General features: G+C 33.7%; 8 protein-coding genes across 8 annotated transcripts in view; 2 read left to right on the top strand and 6 right to left on the bottom strand.

The window, feature by feature from the left end:
* NAEGRDRAFT_78356 (uncharacterized protein) overlaps positions 1–1754 on the bottom strand; it is a gene marked incomplete at its 5' end in the record, with an annotated part of 2878 nt that extends 1124 nt beyond the window's left edge. Inside the window, one exon of the mRNA XM_002681242.1 lies at positions 99–1754. Within this exon, the coding sequence (XP_002681288.1) occupies positions 99–1754 (1656 nt within the window). The remainder of the gene's footprint in view (positions 1–98) is intronic.
* A 251-nt stretch (positions 1755–2005) lies between these two features.
* On the bottom strand, positions 2006–3634 carry NAEGRDRAFT_63179 (uncharacterized protein; the record flags this gene model as incomplete). Its single annotated transcript, XM_002681241.1, has 1 exon — positions 2006–3634. One exon carries the CDS (start codon positions 3632–3634, stop codon positions 2006–2008), a length of 1629 nt encoding a protein of 542 aa, XP_002681287.1.
* Positions 3635–6014: 2380 nt separating this feature from the next.
* NAEGRDRAFT_63177 (uncharacterized protein) lies at positions 6015–7454 on the top strand (the record flags this gene model as incomplete). The annotated part of the gene is made up of 1 exon (XM_002681393.1): positions 6015–7454. One exon carries the CDS (start codon positions 6015–6017, stop codon positions 7452–7454), a length of 1440 nt encoding a protein of 479 aa, XP_002681439.1.
* A 215-nt stretch (positions 7455–7669) lies between these two features.
* NAEGRDRAFT_78355 (uncharacterized protein) lies at positions 7670–8567 on the bottom strand (the record flags this gene model as incomplete). The annotated part of the gene is made up of 2 exons (XM_002681240.1): positions 7670–8105; positions 8151–8567. 2 exons carry the CDS (start codon positions 8565–8567, stop codon positions 7689–7691), a joined length of 834 nt encoding a protein of 277 aa, XP_002681286.1. The 3' UTR covers positions 7670–7688.
* Positions 8568–8797: 230 nt separating this feature from the next.
* NAEGRDRAFT_78354 (uncharacterized protein) lies at positions 8798–9532 on the bottom strand. The gene has a single exon (XM_002681239.1). It carries the CDS (start codon positions 9527–9529, stop codon positions 8864–8866), a length of 666 nt encoding a protein of 221 aa, XP_002681285.1. The 5' UTR covers positions 9530–9532; the 3' UTR covers positions 8798–8863.
* A 140-nt stretch (positions 9533–9672) lies between these two features.
* On the bottom strand, positions 9673–11115 carry NAEGRDRAFT_78353 (uncharacterized protein; the record flags this gene model as incomplete). Its single annotated transcript, XM_002681238.1, has 1 exon — positions 9673–11115. The coding sequence occupies one exon, from the start codon at positions 11113–11115 to the stop codon at positions 9790–9792; it is 1326 nt and encodes a 441-aa protein (XP_002681284.1). The 3' UTR covers positions 9673–9789.
* Positions 11116–11603: 488 nt separating this feature from the next.
* Positions 11604–13118, top strand: NAEGRDRAFT_63173 (uncharacterized protein; the record flags this gene model as incomplete). The annotated part of the gene is made up of 4 exons (XM_002681392.1): positions 11604–11866; positions 11910–12018; positions 12070–12593; positions 12641–13118. 4 exons carry the CDS (start codon positions 11604–11606, stop codon positions 13116–13118), a joined length of 1374 nt encoding a protein of 457 aa, XP_002681438.1.
* A 45-nt stretch (positions 13119–13163) lies between these two features.
* NAEGRDRAFT_78352 (CCR4-Not complex component) lies at positions 13164–18926 on the bottom strand (the record flags this gene model as incomplete). The annotated part of the gene is made up of 1 exon (XM_002681237.1): positions 13164–18926. The coding sequence occupies one exon, from the start codon at positions 18924–18926 to the stop codon at positions 13185–13187; it is 5742 nt and encodes a 1913-aa protein (XP_002681283.1). The 3' UTR covers positions 13164–13184.
* Between the last annotated feature and the right edge of the window lie 441 nt (positions 18927–19367).

The raw sequence follows: 19367 nt of genomic DNA, 5'->3' as shown, positions 1-19367 counted from the left end.
TGCGAATTGATGTAATTTTCAATATTGGTGGTTCCAGTAATGCAATTTCCTTCCAAGTTGAGATATTTCAACTTGGATGTCATGATCTTTTGTAAGACATCTCTCAACTCGCCTTCAATATTATTGTAACACAAATTCAAGTGAACTAATCTCGAAACTGAACTCATATCAGGAATGGATTGCATTTCATTGTGACCCAAGTAAATCACTTGTAGTGTTTCCTTGAAAATCTCCACTAGGGCTGTTGGGAATTGCTTCACTCGATTACCACAAGATATGAATTGTGAGAGTCTTGGAATGATTGGTTTCTCGTCATACATTAGGTTGGAGTCAAATGTTCCAAAAATGTTCAATTCCTCAATTTGGTTATATCCCACATTTAATCTTTGCATTGAGAATAGGCATGACTCTGAGATCCAATTCTCTGGTAGTTTTTTAATCAAATTTCTAGAGAGGGTCAATTTTGCTAACCGACGTAATTTACTCCACTCAGATGCTTCCAGAGGAACTTGTTCAATGGCATTATTGTTAATTTCGAGTGTTTCCAAACTTTCCAATTCCAAGAGTTCGGTTGGGAATCGTGTGAGTTTGTTGAAGGCCAAGTTGAGTTCTCTGAGTACGCTCAATTTGGCAAAGGAAGATGGGATGTCAGCAATTTGGTTTGATTCTGCAATAATAGTGTGTAAATGATTCAAATCTCCCATGCTTTCTGGGAAAGCTGTCAAGTTATTGAATGAAACGAACAATTCCTTCAAATTGCCAAAAATATTACCATTGAACAGAGTGGAAGGGAGTTGTGAAATATTATTGGAATGCAACACTAGAGTTGACAATTTTAACAATTCCAATCTATTCAAGTCTTCATCATTGAATGTTTCAAACCCATCCAAATTATTATTGTACATTTCCAAAGTAAGCATTGTCTTGGCATGAATAAATAATTCTTTTGGAATTAGTCCTTCAATTTGGCATTCGTATAATTTCAAAATCTCAATCTTTGGTTGATAACAAACCCATTTAGGGAATGTTTTCAGCATGATGTTATTATGCAAGTATATATTCTTCAAATTTGGAAAGATGGCACATTCTCCCTTTGGTAAATTCAAATGTTCAAACATATTTCCAGAGAGTGCTAATTTCTTCAAATCTGATTCTCCATTTTGTGATAATTTTCCAATAAACCAATCTTCATTCAAACTTGTCAAATTATTAATCGAAAAATCTAAATCCTGCAATTTATGTGCCTTGTCAAGTGTTGTTAACAAGTCAATATTCGGCATTTCACCTCTCAAATCACTATTAAATATTGTAACTTCACACAATTGTCTATTTCCAACTCCAAAACCTTTCAAATATTTCGGAATGATGTAATTTATCATATCCAAAACAACACTCTTCCACTCCTTCTCACCCTTCTGTCCAACTTTTCCATCAAACAACTTTTCAAAGCTCGAAACAACTTGTCGGGAAACTTCAACTTTTTTCCACTTTTCCAAATCGGTAAAATTCTTAATAATCCATCCACAAATTTTATCTTCCATCTCGGGATTCAACTTGATTTGATGTTTTCCCTCCAGAATTTCCTTCAAATTCCTTACAATACTAGTACTCTCTTGTTGTGGAGTTGCTGAGGAAGTATTTGAATTTTGTTGCAAATTTTGCTCATCGAAATTTATCATTCCGTAATGTGAGAAAATTCCGTGGAAAGTTTGTAGATGGGAGGTTGCGTGTTTCTTTGCTTGTTTGTTGCCCATTTTTTTTTTAAATACGAATTGTTGGTTGACAGTTTGCAATTTTTTGTTAACCACACAACGGCTCTTTCGGTTGTTTGTGTGTTAAATGTCAGTAAATGACAGTAGACGAAAGTGTTTGATTGTTTCTGTTTATGTGAAAAGATTGGCGTTTTGGGATGTTATTGAGGAATGATTGGTGGGTTAGTTTATACAATAGAATTGATATCAAATGTTTATTCGAAAGTCTATTTTCTTGAGGTTCTTTTGATAATTTAATAAATTTTGGCGCCAAAATATTCAAAATCCAATCGAGCATTGAATAATTCCTCACTAAATGTAATACAATATCCCTTTCGAATAGTAAATTCAATCCATTCCTCCTTTGTAAATTTGGAATTCTTTTTTCCAGTAACTGTTGGATCAAATTGATAAACCAGTTTAATTATTTCTGGATCATATTCTGCCTGTTTCAAATTTTGTACAGAGTTTTGGTTATTAGAAATAAACGAAAGCAAGAGTAAATCATAATTATGTTCCTGTAATGGCCCAACATGTTTAAATGCAGCTCCATTATTGTAAATTGCTTGTTTGCATATTTCCAAATCATTTCTCAATTCCTCAGAAGCATATTCTAAGGTACTTCCATCATTTTTGACAGCTTGCATGACAAGTAAATAATTGTTTTTCATTTCAGTAGTTAGAAATCTTAAAAAACGTGCATTTCTTTTGATTAATATTTCATTGTAATGAAAATCATTTCTATACTTGTCTGGTAGTAACATAAATAAACTAGTATCATGATTCTTAGCAAGTTCTAAAACTATCCAATCATTCAAACTATCGTTGAGTATCTTTCCACTTGAAACAATGTATTTGAGAATTATGTTTGAATCTTGTTGCAAATCTTGAGGGAGTTGGAAATAAATTTCACAGTTTTGCTTAATTCCCGCCAAGGCAATTTCCTTTTCTAGTTTAAATTGTGAATTTTCCCAAATTTCTAAAACTTTCTCTTTTGTATTCCAATATTTCAATTGATATAAATCCAAACTAATTTGATAATTCGATTCCAATCGATCCTTCACCTTTGGTGAGACGAATTCAAATGCTAAATGATTGTTTCGAATTGCTATGGAGGCAAGTTCAATATCTGAATGAAATTTAGTCTTTGGAGGAACAAATTTCAATATAGATCCATCCCTTTCAAGTGCCAATTTAACAATTTCTCTGTCAAATTTCAATTTTTCATCTATATATCGATAGAGAAGTGGTTGGTAAACCATTGCCTCCTTAACAATGTCTCTATTTGTTCGAAATTCTTCATTGAAATGATCCAAACAACAAAACTTGTAGCGTTCGAATATTTTCCGTAGTATTTTCACATCTTTCTTCAAATCATCATCCAAATAAAGAAACGACTGACTTCCTTGCGAGTCGAGCAATAAATTAAATAAATGGACATCATTTCTTGTGAATTCTAATTTTCCTGAATCTGCAATTCTATCAATGTCCGCACATTTCATTGGTATGTTTTTCAAAAATTCTCTTCCTCTCAAAATGATCATATTTCTAATAACTTGTTCATTTGCAATAATATATTCGAATATATTAGTTTCAAATCCAACTTCTTTTGCCAATTGTGCATGTAAATCAAGCAAGGTTTTACTACACTTGTAAGTTGGGAGATTGTCATGTAAAAATCGAGTGGCAATCGAAACTTCCTTTGCAAATTCAATCGGAAGGAAACCTTTCATTTCTGGAGGTATGTCATCTCTTCTTTTCAACCATAATATTTTCCCTTTTTGTTGATTTGTGAATTTTCTTTTCAAGAGTGAAAAATAATGATTATTCGAATCAAATTCCGAAATATCAATTAATTGAATGGTGACACTTTGTTTTGACATTTTTTTTTAATTTCCTTAAAAAGATTACAAAAGAAATTTCATTGTCGCCACGTTGCATGTGCACTTTCAAAACTGCACAATCAAATGGTTATGTTCCTTGCTTTCAACTGTGCAAAATTGTCTTGGAAAATTATGTAGGAGGTGTTTCTAAACAACGAGATTCTATTTTGGGAGCTATTTTATCCATTTAAATTTCTTTGTAAATATATTTTAATGGTTTGTTTACATCTAAATGGTCTAATCCAATAACTTGGATATATTAGATTTCGTCCGTTGGTTAATAATAATAAGTGATTTTAATTGTTTCATTTCACTTATTGACTTGACTCCTTCATCTCCAATTTGATTGTAGCATATATTAAGTGATGTTAATTGTTTCATTTCACTTATTGATTTGGCTCCTTCATCGCCAACTTGATTGTTATAAATATCAAGTGATGTTAATTGTTTCATTTCACTTATTGATTTGGCTCCTTCATCTCCAATTTGATTGCCAGCAATATTAAGTGATGTTAATTGTTTCATTTCAATTATAGATTTGGCTCCTTCATCGCCAACTTGATTGTTATAAATATCAAGTGATGTTAATTGTTTCATTTCACTTATTGATTTGGCTCCTTCATCACCAATTTGATTGTTATCAATATCAAGTGATGTTAATTGTTTCATTTCACTTATAGATTTGGTTCCTTCATCACCAATTTGATTGTAACGTATATTAAGTGATGTTAATTGTTTCATTTCACTTATTGACTTGACTCCTTCATCACCAATTCGATTTCTACCAATATCAAGTGATGTTAATTGTTTCGATTCACTTATTGATTTGGCTCCTGCTACACCAAGTTGATTGTTATTAATAATAAGTGATGTTAATTGTTTAATTTCACTTATTGACTTGGCTCCTTCATCACCAATTTGATTGTAACATATACTAAGTGATGTTAATTGTTTCATCTCGCTTATTGATTTGGCTCCTTCATCTCCAATTTGATTTCCACTAATATCAAGTGATGTTAATTGTTTCATTTCAATTATAGATTTGGCTCCTTCATCTCCAATTTGATTGTTATCAATATCAAGTGATTTTAATTGTTTAATTTCACTTATTGACTTGACTCCTTCATCTCCAATTTGATTGTAACATATACTAAGTGATGTTAATTGTTTCATTTCACTTATTGATTTGACTCCTTCATCTCCAATTTGATTGCCAGCAATATCAAGTGATGTTAATTGTTTCATTTCAATTATAGATTTGGCTCCTTCATCGCCAACTTGATTGTTATCAATATCAAGTGATGTTAATTGTTTCATCTCGCTTATTGATTTGGCTCCTTCATCTCCAATTCGATTTCCACTAATATCAAGTGATTTTAATTGTTTCATTTCAGTTATGAATTTGGCTTGTTCTATTGAGTCAAGCAACCTTCTAGAAAATTTAACATGAACAATACTATTCATAAATTGACTTTTCATGAATAATTCAATTCTTTTCTCTGTAAATTTTTTTTTAAATTGAATAACAAGTTTTGAACGTTCCTTGATCACATTAAAGAATTGTTTTGAAATCAAGGAACAATTATTCAAAATAAACCACGAATCATTGATCATCATGGAAATTATTTCAAAACAAACATCATCTGAAAATATTTCTTGAAAAGGTTTTTTCTTTTTTGCTTTCTCCGTGTTGTTGTCAGTATTATTATTATTATTGATCATGAATAGGTAGTCCTCCTCCTCCGAAATTGTTTGCTTTTCAAAATCTTGTCTGTTGCGTTTGCTCATTTTTTTTAAAGTTGTTCTTTTATTTAGATTTGATAAAGACTGAAAGAAAGGACACGAGAAAACCAATTAACAGATAAGGCATAGAAATTAAATGACTCAACGATCTATTAAGAGTCATATGTCAGGATTTAGTGTTGTGTGACCAATAAGACGAATAAGGACCTGTCGACTTTTAAAAGTAAGGAAAGAATTCTAGCTCAGTTCAACATCCTAATTCTACTGATATGTTAGAAAGGTGAGTTTTTAAAAACATTCAAAGGGTATGACCTACTTTTTAAGTTCATATTAAAGATTAATTGTAGACACGTTGTATAGATCTATTACTTTAACTTTGAAGTATCTTTCGAATAGTTTGTCCACGAGTACTTTAAATTTCTATTGTAAATAATATATTTTTAATGGTTTTGTTGACATCTAAATGGCTTAATCCAATAAATGTCCAAATATAATCTTCTTGCCTTGGATAAATTGTCCAAAACCTATTCGGATAAGTAACATGATTATAATCGAACCAAAAAGAAAGTGAAAAGCAAAGGTCAACCAACAAATCAGATTGAGCTTTGGTTAGATATCAACAAAAAAATTCCACAACATGAAAGCTACAACAGTTCTGACAGTTTTGACAGTTGTTGCGTTGACAGTTTTGTGTCATCTTGAGGCAAGTCGCGCGTTAGATATTCGCATGGATGTGAATGTGAATATTTCAGGGGGAAAGAAGCATGTTTCCATTACTCACAGACCTGAGACAAGAAAGCATGTGGACATGCAATTGGACGAAACTCCAAACTATTCGAAACCACAACAAACAGTCAGCAGAGAAATCGCAAACGAAAGTAGAGATGTAATCAAAACAGCCAAGAACATAATTTCCAAATCAGACGAAACTGTCATTGCAGAAAAGTATCTTCTATTTGCTTCAAAACTTCAAGAAATTTACAATCAACTTCCTGACAATGACAAGACAAGTAATTTGAAGAAATTGTTAGCTCAGTACATTCAATTATTTTCTAAAAGATCAGCTCATCCAGCTTCTGATATTTTGAAAGGTTCCTTGAAAGATATTGCAATGAATTCAGAAAATTCAAATTCTGCTTCTGGTCAATTGGGACCAAATGGTCCTGTTTCAATTGAGGAAACTAGTGGAGGCGCTGAAACCATGTTCAAGGGTCTTGGATCTATTATTTCTTCTCAAATTGGAAGAATCACAAATCAAATTATTGGACAAGTAAGTGGTCAAATCGGTGGTCAATTGGGACAAATGCTTGACGGAGGACAAACTGGTGGAGCTTCAACTTTCACTCCAGAAAAAATTAAAGAAATTATGGATAAATTTGGAAGTTATGCAGGTGGTGTGAATTTAATGGGAGTTCAATTGGGAGGTAATATTGCTGAAACATTGGAACGTTTGGGTTTTCCTCAATCCAGTCAAATTGCTTCCTTATTAGGAAAATCCATTACTAAATTCTCCCAAAGTAAATTGGCACCATTGGAAGCTACTGTGAAAAGCAGTGTCATGCCAAGAGTTGTTAAGAGTGCAACACCTATTACTGAATCAATTGGTTTGCTCACTGGAAGTATTAGTAAATCGAGTGCATTTAAGAAAGTTTCATTACCGCCAAAATATCAAGAAATGAAAGGAAGTTTGAAGAATGTAATCTCCCAATTGAGTAAGAAGATACGAAATGCTCCAAATGGATCTGTCAATAATACTAAACCAATGCGTGTTCCTGCTGGTAATAGAGGCAATAGAAATCGACCAAGTCAACCATCAATCATTAATGGTCCAAAACCAAGAAATAATGCTAGAGCACATAAACCATTAAGATTGAGCAATAATAGACCCTCTCCTTCACCAAGAAATACCAGAAAAACAACTGGAGCAGGTGCTGTCAATCATGTTAGACCAGTCACTCATGCAAGCAGACCTAGAGTCAGTAATCCAGCACCAAGAGCTGCCAGACCACCTCCAGTGGTTCATCGTGCTGCTGTTGTTCATAGAGCTGCAGCTCCTGTATCTGCTCGTAGAAGATAAATTTATCTCTTTTATTGCAAAACTATTTTAGTGACACTCAAAATTGAAATCCATTTGTTCTAGAAAGTGTTTGGACATTGATCTTGTAATTCTGATTTTTGTAGTTGTTTACCAGGATATAAGGGAGGGAATTGTTAAACATACAGCTGTGGTGGTATTTTATTTTTATTTATATTTATTCAAGATTTATGGAAAAAGATTAATTTTACAAGAATAGTTGAACAATTGAATAATTTAATGTGAAGAGCCATAACCAATATTTTCATTTCCAACAAAACCATAGGCCTTACCACTTCTAAACTTGGAAATACACATGCCAATAATTATAATAAATTGCATAATATTTAACAATATAATTGCCATCAAGTTTACAATACTAATCGATAGCAAGGAACCGATTGGAATTGTTCTACAAATATCAAATGTTTTCAAGGATGGAAATTCAACTTGTACACTTGGATTTTTGTAACCCTTTTCATTAAAAGCCCAAGTAACTGAATTTTCAGTAATTGTTGTAATACCTTCTATATATGGTAGAATTTGAAATTGTCTATAACCATGTAAATTGTTAACTTGATCTGTAAATTTAATGGCAATACTACTTGGGGATATCTCCACTGGACCAGTATAATTCAATTTTACCATATCATTCTATAATAATATTTTTAAATATTTTGTAAAGTATTTACAACTTACAATATTACCAACAATTAAGGGACCAGACATTTGATAACTCAATTGAATGCTTGCAGTGCCACCATATCTCCCAATTGGATCTTTCAAAGAAAATTGCAATTCAATAAATTCATCATTGTAAACAAGTGAAGTGTTCACAACATTATTATTATTGAATGATTGAACTTGGATGGAACGTTGAACAACTTCGACATTCCTATCATCATCTCTTTTAATAAATCTGGAAAATTGTGTAATTGGATTGGAACCAAAGTTTCGAATAGTGAAAGATTCGGCAATATTGACGAAACAATCGTCAGTAACAGTAACAGTAGAATAAAACGCATTTGTTGAATAGGAATAAAGTTGACACTGAACAATTTCACACGAGACGACCATAAAGATGATCATTACAACGCACACAATGAAGAGTTTCATTTTTTTTGTTTGAAAATTTCACTCTTTGCAACCATGGGCAGGTTTTTATTTCGCTTAAAATTGAAGGTTGAAATGGAAAGAGCGAATAATTTGGGCGAACTTTTGTCAAAAGAGCAGTTGACAAAGACTTTACAATAAGTTGTGGACAGCTCAAGACACTAAAAAAGAATTATCATTAAATGTTACTAAAGTTTCAATTAAATGAACTTTTTGATCGAAGTGAATCTTTTATCAAAATGAAATTTTATTTACATTTAGTGTACAACATTAGTTTTGTGGTGTTTCGAATAAAATGGTTAACCCCAAAATGAGAATGAAGTAAAGATACTTGTGGCAACCTCCTGTCCATCAAGATTGTTGTTACCACTTGTACTACTACTGAGTGTACTATTGCTACATGTATTTGAATGGTATGAATTATTCGAAAGTGCATCTGAATCTGTGGATTGATATCTAGCATAAACTTGTTGGAAAAATTCTTCTTGTGAAACGAATTTCTGATTCAAATGTTGGTGATGCTGCTGTTGATGATCAATATTTGATTGTGGATAATGTTGTTGTTCATGATCCAATTCGATATGTATCGAATAATGTTTAGGTAAACTAGTTTCTACTCGTTCTTGAATCATTTGCATTGGAATGGTGGTGGATGATGATGCAGGGGATGTATTTGGAGAATCTTGATTCATATTGCTGGATGTATATTGAGTGGTTTGTAGAGTATTATTTAAATGTGCAAAAGCATTATTCGAAAGTCCAAACATTCCATTCGAACTCCAAAAGGAGGAATTGGTATTAAAATCCTTCTCGTTATGATCTGTCAAAGTCACAGGTATCGAAAAATCGATTGGCATTCCCATCACATCATTACTTTCTTTCACTTTCGTATTGTGATTATTCTTCTTTCGTTTATTGGAAGTGTAATATTCTCTATTGAAATTGAACAAGGAGGATTGAAACATTTTTTTTTGAGTTTATTGTTTGTGGATGAAACATGTTAGCGGATTCATTTAAATATCCTCCAGCGTGCGTAATTTCTATCAATTTCCTCGTTGTAATTTATTTTACAGTCGCACACATTTCAAATAAGGAAAAATTATTGTTTGTGTGGAGTGCGTGTTTAAATTTATAATTGTGCGTCTGAAAATTTGAGCTTCCAAGGAGGAATTTGATGAGCTTCAAAGTTGATTTCGAAATTGAAAAGGCAGTCCTCATTCGAATTTCACAAATCTTGTTGATTTCCAATAAATTTCTGATACAATTCAGGTTCTTCTACTTTCAGATAATCTTCCAGTAAGGTTACACCATCTGCCATCACACTTGTTTGGAGAAAATTCTCAAATGCTGATCTTCCCATTTCTAGAGCAGCATTGAAACATAATTCCAAATATTTTGGAATTGGTTTGATGGGAATTTCATTATTGTGAATGTGTTTCTCGTTTTGTACATGTTTGGTGTGGTACCATAATCGACCTTGAAAGTGTTGAGCTACTCTTTCATGATATTCATTTTCGTAACTGGAACATCGTTCAATTCTATACGAATCATCGTTGAATTGACAACACATGAGTGCTTTGCATCCACAGGAGGAAAACTCAGAACATTGACAGTTATTTTCACAACAGGAACATGATGCTTGCATGACTCCATTTTGAAAATCTTGGTCAATTGTGATAAATTTGAATTCGTATCGATGTTCACGTGTCATGTATGCACACCAAATTTCCTCTGTCAAAGGAATTTCAAAAACTGAGCAGTGCATTTCAATTTCTTGTCTTGTTTCGTCTTGACTTTGTAATCGAATAATTTTTCTAATAGTTTCTTCTTCTAAATCTGATTGATGAACTGCAGCAACTGATGCAATTTTCCTCTTTTCCAAATCACCAAAATTTAAACTAGAAATTGCCACCAAATTGAAACATCTGACATAATTTTTTACAATTGCCTTTCTAAAGTTGATTAAATTAGGAAAAGTTCTTCTGGCTGATTTTTCAGAAAGTAAACTTCCAATTCCACATATTGTTATATGTTTAGGCCATTTAGAATTGAGATTAGTTTGAATTTTATCACAACAAGACTCTTCACTATTCGAATCATTCAACAATTCATATTCCTCCAATAAACCATCTAAAACCTTCTTACAATATTCCCTACACTGATCATTCATCGGAGGTGCTGGTATTGGTTTTGGTCTATTCTCTTGATCTTGAACAATTATCAATTGCTGATGATTACTATTCACAATTGGTTGTTGTTGCTCCTTCTCCTCTTCATTCCTACTATTCACCACTCCATTCTTATTATTAATATTATTAATATTATTAATATTATTATTTACACGATCACATTTACAACCACAACCACAACTAGATGTCTTTTCCGAAATCACATTTTCCTTTTTGTTAGATTTTCCACAACAACATTCTGATTTATGTATTTTTTGATGATTATCATCATTGGCTTTCTTCTCATGAGGTTGATGATGCTGATGAGGTTCAATATGCTGAAGAGAGGAAGAAGAAGAAGGAAGCGATTGGTGCGTGGACATTTTTTTTTGTTGAGAACTGAGTTGAGGATTCTCAAGTTCATTTGGAATTTCAAATGTGGAGTTTTAAGGAAACCAGTCAATGAATGTTTCTCTCTTCTTGGGAACAGAGGTGCTGTATGATTTGTTTAAGGATTTTTATTGGGGTTCTTAGTCATTCAACTGCTCATTCAGGAATCATCTCCTTCCACTTATAAGAACCATTTGAATCAAGGAAATGCATCCACAACCTCAATAATGAAGTCTGTCCAACGTTGTCCCATGGCCTTCTTTTGATCTCTGGAATCCTGGAGAGCTCGGCTTTCGGAATTGCGGACCCAACCTAATTTATCCAAGACGATTGTTCATCATCAATTTTTGAACCATTTTCATTAGAAAAAAATAAGCGCCACTTGTACCATACCTTCCCGTGCCCATCTTGTACCATAATTCATTCCTATCATTATTTATTTCTTTTCAATTTTTAAATTTTTAATATAATTTAACGGAACATGTCAGAAAAATCCTACCAAAAATGGATAATTTTATTGTTGCAATCCAGTCAAGCATTCATGGCTGCATTCTATCAAACCTACTTTACCTCCATTACAAGTTCAGTGTTGAAATATTATGACATGAGACAGGTTGAAGGTTGGAAAGTTTCAATGACAGCAACAATTTTCTTATTGTTGAATTTTCCAGCTAGTTTACTGTCTGCTTATTTGGTCAATCGGTGGGGATTGAGGAAAACTATTGTTTTTGGGTCAATCTTGTCGTAAGTAGTTGAAATTAGAAAGTGAACTAATTGAGAAGAATAGTTTTATTGGAGCTTGGATGAGATTTGCTGGATTTAGATCTGGAAATGAAATGTATTTCTGGATTGGATTTAGTGGATATGTTGTGGGAGCTGTTGCACCTCCTTTTATTGTAAGTATATTGGAATGGAAGGATAATTTAATCTTGTTTTATTCGAAATAGGTCAATACAATTACTCAACTTTCTAATACTTGGTTTCCAGCCCAACAGAGAACAATAGCCACCACTCTTTCATCTTTATTGAACGTTCTTGGCACTGGAGCAAGTTTTGGAATTTCGGCAGCTTTGGCAGGTGACGCCACTTACAATAATGATCTTGGAATGATTGGATTGCTATTATTACAAGCATTATTATCGAGTATCTTGTTGATTTTAGTTATTGCCTTCTTTAAAGATAAGAAAACTACAAATATTGAAACAAGTAATTCAGTTTCGAATGAAAAAGGTGAAATTGAGGAATCAACTCTGTTAATTCAAAAGCCAATGTCAACTGTTGAACAATTGAAATCTTTGGCAAAGAATATTCCTTTTTGGCTACTATTAATTTCTTTTAGTACTGGAATTGGATCATTAAATTGTTTCTTGACTGAATTGAATTCACTTGTCATGCCAAAAAATTATTTGGTGACAGATGTAGCCTATATGGGTGTTTCTGTAATCGCCTCTGGTGTTTTGGGTTGTTTTATGTAAGTACTTTTAAGTGTTTTAACTCATTTACTTATTCAATTATTAGATTTGGAACTATTGCTGAATGTACGAAATGGTTCAAGACAATTTTAACATTTTGTTCCCTTATTACAATGGGATGTTACGTGTGGTTCTCAATCAATTTGTTATCTGATCGATCAGAAGTAACATTCATTATGGCCATGTGTGCTGTGAATATTGTTGGGTTCTGCTCTGTTCCAACTCTTCCATTGATTTTGGAAACAGCTACTGAATTGACATTCCCAGTTGCTGAGTCATATAGCAGTGGATTAATGTTGGGAATCATGTCAATGACAAGTGCAATTTTCATCTTCATAGCAGAAGCACTCAAAACAACTCATACCAATCCTATTAATCACAAAACAAGAGTTGTTTCCATGCAAAACTCAATGTGGTTTTTGTTATCTTGTTATGCTCTCTCAGTTATTTGCTTACTTTTAGTCAAGCCAAACTATAAGAGAATGCAACACGAGAAGATGAAGAATGAAACTTCAATAAATTAACATAACTTATTGAAGTTGTACTGAATAATAGTGAGAATTTTCAATCAATTGATATCAATTATTTATTTAAAGTGAAAATCTAACATTTTGAAACATGGTATCAATATCACCAGAGCAGTGAATGAATGGCTTTTCCCAGAACTTGTATCTGCTATTTTTGACTAATTCAATGAAGGTAATCAACAAGCCCCATGGATGTGGTCTACTGGCAATCAAACGTTCAATGAGAACTCTGGTAATTTGTTCTTGGATGAATTCCTTATCAACAGTTTCAAGGAACAAGTTCAAAATTACACAACTAAAGAAGTGAGTATGAATGTTAGGATATCTCAATTGATTGGCAAGTGAGTTCAAAACCAAATAACGTCCCTCAGAGTCCAATTCGAAAATTAATTTACGAAGAATATCAGTGGCTGGAGTATTAATGACTGGATTACTTTGTTGTCTTGTAGCAATGATACCAGTGTAAATGACAATAGCATTAATAAGTGGGACATTGTAGGCTGTTCCTACTTCTTCAGCTTCTTGAGGAGAAAGCTTCAACTTGGCTGAAAGTTGATTCAAAATATTAACATCTCTGGTAAGAACAAAGCTATCCAAAATATCAGCATTCAAATCCTTGGTGAAGTAGGACATATAGTCACTGAGGATATTTGGAGGTTCATTAATTTCTGGAAGCAAATCAACCTTGAGATTTTGAGTGAATGGGTCTGGAAGCTTCATGTGACGAGGGAAGGCAGAGAGGATCAAGTTTCTCATTTGGATGCAAGTACTTGGAATAACATTGCAGAGAGAGAAGTGATAGTCACACAAGAATTCTGGGAAGTCGTGCAAGAGAACCAATAAAATCTTGAGTGATGCTCTATAGACGAGCTTGACTGGATTGCTCAAGGAAATGTTTCTCAAGTATGGTTCCAAGAACTTGAACAAGTGCATAACAAGAGCGTGGAATTTTGGCATACCCTTCTTGCCTACAGGTGACAGAAGTTTTGGCATAAAGTGTCTGTGAGCAATCAAATCTAACCAACCAAATACAAATCCAGGATAGGCAGATGGTTCCAATTCACTCAAGGCATCAGCAAAGGCACTCAATAATTCAACATTCAATTCAATAATTCTTTCATCAATTTGATAGTCAGCACTTTGGATAACAGGTTGTGGCAAGAATGTATTGATTTGAGTGAGAAGGTTGGACAATAATCTCAAGTAGATTCTTTGATTAAAGTTGGTTTGTTGGAGGTCATGATCTCTAATGATGAATTGCTTGATAGTTGTGAGAGTAATGTGGAATCTAGTAACAATCTTGGCACGATAACTTTCACCAAAGATCAAATTACCAATCAATTCAGAAAAGGCATCAGCAAACTTGAATTGTTGTTGACCTGGAACTGGAGTAATACACTTGTAATAGTATTCCAAAGTGATTTGGAGCATGTTCAAAATTAATTCTTCAAAGAACTTATCATTCTTTGAAATTTCCTTCAATTCAGCCAATAAAATTTCCTTATTTTCATTGATCAATTGGTAGAGAGATGCTGATGTGCTTCTCAAATCAATACCAAGGAATCCTGGATTAACTGGAGCATCAAACAAGTGAACCCAAGCCAAAAGCTTCTTGGTGAGTTGATCTCTCATCATGAATCTATCTTGGGATTCAAAATCTGAGGAAGCATTGAACATGATAGTCAAAGTATTTTCAGGTAAAGCAGTTGCAGTCTTCAAAGCTTGATCTAACATTAAAGCAATATGATTGCTTTCAGGAAGGTTCTTCAAATGATTTTGGATAAAGCTGCTACACTTTGGTAAGTCATTCAACATGATAGTACTCTTATGAGAGACGAGCTTTTGAATAAGGTGCAATAATAAAGAAAGGGTCAAGTTAGCACAAGATTGGTCGGCCAAGAGGGAAACCAATTCGTTATCTACACTTGGTAAATCTAACAAGTCTGCTCTAATCAATGCTGTTGTAATATCCTTTTCAAGCTTTTGTTGATTCTTCATTCCCTTCCAAAGATTGGTGACTTGTTGGATGGAGGATTCTGATTCCATATCTCTGATAATCATCATCAAGAGAACACAAGTCTCCTTGACAATAGGTAAATCATTTTCATAAAGCTTGTTGAACAAATCAGATACAAGCTCTTCAGCAGTTTCGCCACCTTGGACAGATTGGGTCAAGACGGATCTGAGCTTGGCAATGTTTGTGTAGAGTTCGCTTTGAGGAGGAATAAACAAGAGAGAAGGAACTTGCTTCTTAGCTTGGTTGATAAAATCGAAAATCTTGGCAAGTGTTACCTTTCCTTGATCAATAGCTACATTGATTGGTAACATATCTTCTCTTGGTTTTTCAGAGTGAATCTTTCTTTCAAAATCTTCATAAACTTGGAGATGATTTCTGTGGAGTCCATTCTTTGGAGCCAACAAGTCAGGAAGTCTTTGAATTGCTGGTGGCATGGTATAGTTGGTCCAAGGTCCAATAGCTCCATTTTGGTGTCCCTTTCTGAGTTCAATTTCGGATTGAAGTGTTTCAGCTACATCAATCATACTCTTGTCTCTGGCTGCCTGTTCAACATAGGCAGTACCAACATTAATATTATCATTACTGACAACATTAACAACTTGTTCGATCAATGTCTTGACCTTTTCAGTTGGATTAATACAGGCTGTTTCCAAAAGTCTCTTCAAATGACCTTGCAAACTAGACTTGAGTAAATCCTTGCATGATACCTTAGCAAGCTTGGCAGCGAGATTGGAAACCATCAAGTTGGCAGAACGAGCAAGTTTTTGATAATCTGGTTCGGCAATAAAGTCCTTAATGATCAATTCACCAGTTGTTCTACAAGAAATTGTAACTGCTCTCTTGACAACTGGAGCAATAATCTCACGAATTGTTTGATCAAGGGCAATAACAACAAGTTTTCTCAACTCTGGTTGATCCTTAAAGATGGTAAGACTGTCTGAAATCTTGACTTGGTCTTGTAAATCAGCAATTACCACACTGGCATCTGAAATCTTGAGAATGTTGAATAATTTTTCAGCCTTGTTGGTTGAAGTTGTGCCAGTAGTAGTAGGTACTGTAGTTGGAGCATTTGTAGTTGGTTGTTCAGCTCCTGTTTGAGCGTTAATATCTGGATTATTCTTCTTGACTTGAACCTTTCCTGCAAGAAGTTGTACACCCTTCTCCTTGTTTTGTTGTTCAACTTGTGAGAGTGTGAGCTTGAGAGTCTTGCACAACATTTCAACTTCAAACTTCAAGTTAAGCTTCAATTCAGGAATGGAGTGAATCTCAACTAGCAATGAAACAATACCCATGACCCAAGGATTTGGTGGTACAAAAACTTTAGACTTGGAACAATTGTTCAAAATCTTGCAAACAAATGGAATAACAGCAATGAGCCTTCCCTTTTCATAAGCATTGAACAAGAGAGTCTTAATGTCTAAATCCTTTTGTAAAACTGGTTTGTTCTTTGCTACAGTGTGTAAACCGAGCCAACTTCCCAAATTTTTGAGGAGTGATCTTTCTGACAAGCTAGTTGTAATTCTTTCAGAATCTAACAAGGCAGAAATGGCTTCATAAGTCTGTTTCAAGATACATTTATCCAATGATTCTATTTGGAGAGTAGCCAACATTTTGCTGTAAACAGCATGGAAGTTAGGTTCCAAACTTGCTCTATTAACAACAATATATCTAGAAAAGTATGGATAGAGGTTAGGTGCCAAGAGTTGTTTCAATTCTGCACACTTGTCCATATTGGTAAGAGAGAGATTGTTAATGACAAAGAAAATCTTATCTGCAGTGTCATTGTCAGGTTTTTCAATTTCTTGAGTGTTAGCATGATTAGTAAGAGTACTAATATCCAATTGGAATCCAATGCCTGGTGAGGCTCTATCTTTTTCTTCTTCCTTTTTAATCTTTGTTGGAGTTTGAGGATCTTCCTTGGTTGGTTGTTGTACTGGTGGAGGTGGAGAACTTGTCATTGAAATACCAGCTTGTGATGCAGAAACTGGTGGAGAAATTGGCATTTGAGAATAACCAGCATTGAGTGGAGAAGACATACCAGTATTTGGTTGTATCATTGGTTGTGGAGAAAGAGAGGTAGGAGGAAGTGTTGGAGATTGAATGGTCATTTGATCTGTTGGTAGCATTGAATCAACCATACTAAAGCCCTTTGCAGCATGTTGAGCCAAGTCTGGAATGTGAGTAAAAACTTGTGGTACCTTTGTTCTCAAGTGAGCACAGAATTGTGGCCACTCGGAAACTCTAGTCTTGAAGAGTGAGAGAGCAATAAGACCAAATTGGAACATTTTAACTTCTGTACTTGACAAGGCAGTCAAGACACAAATCAAGCCATACTTTAAAGTTTTAGCAACAATAATATTATGTTGAATAATGTAACCATATAATTTGGCCATTACTCCCAAAACATCATCAGGATACAAGTTAAAGAAACGATATTCATCAAATAAGTTGTGAATAACACAGGCAAACATTTCTTGGTCAGCCTTACTCTTTGAAAGTTTCAAATCTTTCAATTTTTCAATACCAGCTTCAACTGTAATCTCTGCACGGAACATGGAGAGGAAGAATTGATTGGTTTTTTGTTCAACTTCTGGTGAGAGTTGGAATTCTGATGATGAAATTTCCTTCTTAATACTATCATCAAGTGTTTGATAAACTTGGTAAGCTTGTTCAAGTACTTCATTAACAATGATAGATCTAGCCTTATCCAAACATTTGAAAATGATTTTAGCAGAATCAACAGTGAAAGAAGATTGTGAATTCTTTTCTTTCCATGATGTAATACCGTCTGTTAAATATGAAATTACCTCTTGAGCAAATTCACTAGTGTACCTCTCCAAGTTATTTAATAACCATAATTCCAAGTTGAGGTGATCTCTCTTTGATGCTAATACAGCAATTTCAATAGCAAAACGGAATGGTCTGGATTCAAGGATTGCATCAAGAATTTTCAACTCTTGAGCAATATCTAAAATTCTTCTCAATTGTGTTGCATCCTTTCTGTAAGAATCAGAGAGTGAAGCAATGAGAAGAGATTGATTTACTTCACACAACTTGTGAAGAACAGGGAAAGAATTTTTGTGTGGTTTGACAAAGATTGGTACAATTTGAGAGATGAATTCTTGTTGTAAGAAAGCATTGGTAGGTTTTGACTGTGCCAAAGCAAGTAAAAATTGTTCAGGACATTGTTTGATTGGTGCTTCAAAAACTTTTCTAATGGCAACAATATTTTCATTATCAGCCAAATTGATAAGAGTTTCTATCAAATCAATTGTACCCCAGGTTGTGTTTTGGTTTTTGTGTGAAGGAAGGAAGGAAATATCTACATGTCGAAGCTTGTCTGATGTAAAGTCGATAATATCAGGAGGTGCATCAAGGGCAAGAAGGATAAAAGATAATTGTGCTTCAGTATTGTTCCACTTTCTACAAACAAAAACATCGAGTGGGAGCTTTTCTCCTGTTAACTTTTTGTATAAGGTTACAACCATTGATAATCCTTTTTGATCTCTGAATTTAAAGTTTGGGTAATCTAAACAGGCTACTACTTGTTTCCAGTTCAAGTCCTTGTTCTTCATCACGGAAACAAAATTATCTAAATTCCATGATGATACATTTTCTTTAAAGTCATACTTTGCAATACCAATAGATTGCATAAATGATGGAATTTCTGTTCTTGCTTGTAATCCTGTATGATTCATTACCATCATACCAATTAATTCACCCACATCTTGCTCAGTCAAGTGAGGAAATTGTAATGTAAGTTTGTTGAATATATCCGTTGTAGACATGGTTGGATAGCCCAACTCTTTGATGAAGTTACCCAGACTAATGCTATCCGCCAGATTTGTTGTATTTATGTGAGTCTCGTTTCTTTTAGGAGCCATATTATTATTGTTATTATTTAGGTAGTTTTTAAAGTATTGTTGTTGTTGTAGAGAATTGTTTGGATGTTTAATCAAAATAACAATGATGTATTGTTGTTATGATGATGAAGGGAAGGTTGTATAGAGCGTGTTGTTTGGAAAATTTTTTTGTAATTTTTAAAAATAAAAAATTTTAGAGGTAGCACAAAGGAAGTAAAGGTAATAAAATGCCAGCACAGTGAAGAAAAGAATCATAGTCATCAATATTGTTGTTGATCAGCATCAAAATCACAACAACATTATAAAATTGAACAAGTAGTCAAGAAGTATAACACCATATGTTAACAACATGAAGCTAAATCAACT

Source organism: Naegleria gruberi, assembly GCF_000004985.1.
Source record: "Naegleria gruberi genomic scaffold NAEGRscaffold_6, whole genome shotgun sequence".
Taxonomy (NCBI): domain Eukaryota; phylum Heterolobosea; class Eutetramitea; order Acrasida; family Naegleriidae; genus Naegleria; species Naegleria gruberi.
This window is presented reverse-complemented; position numbering and strand designations above follow the sequence as displayed.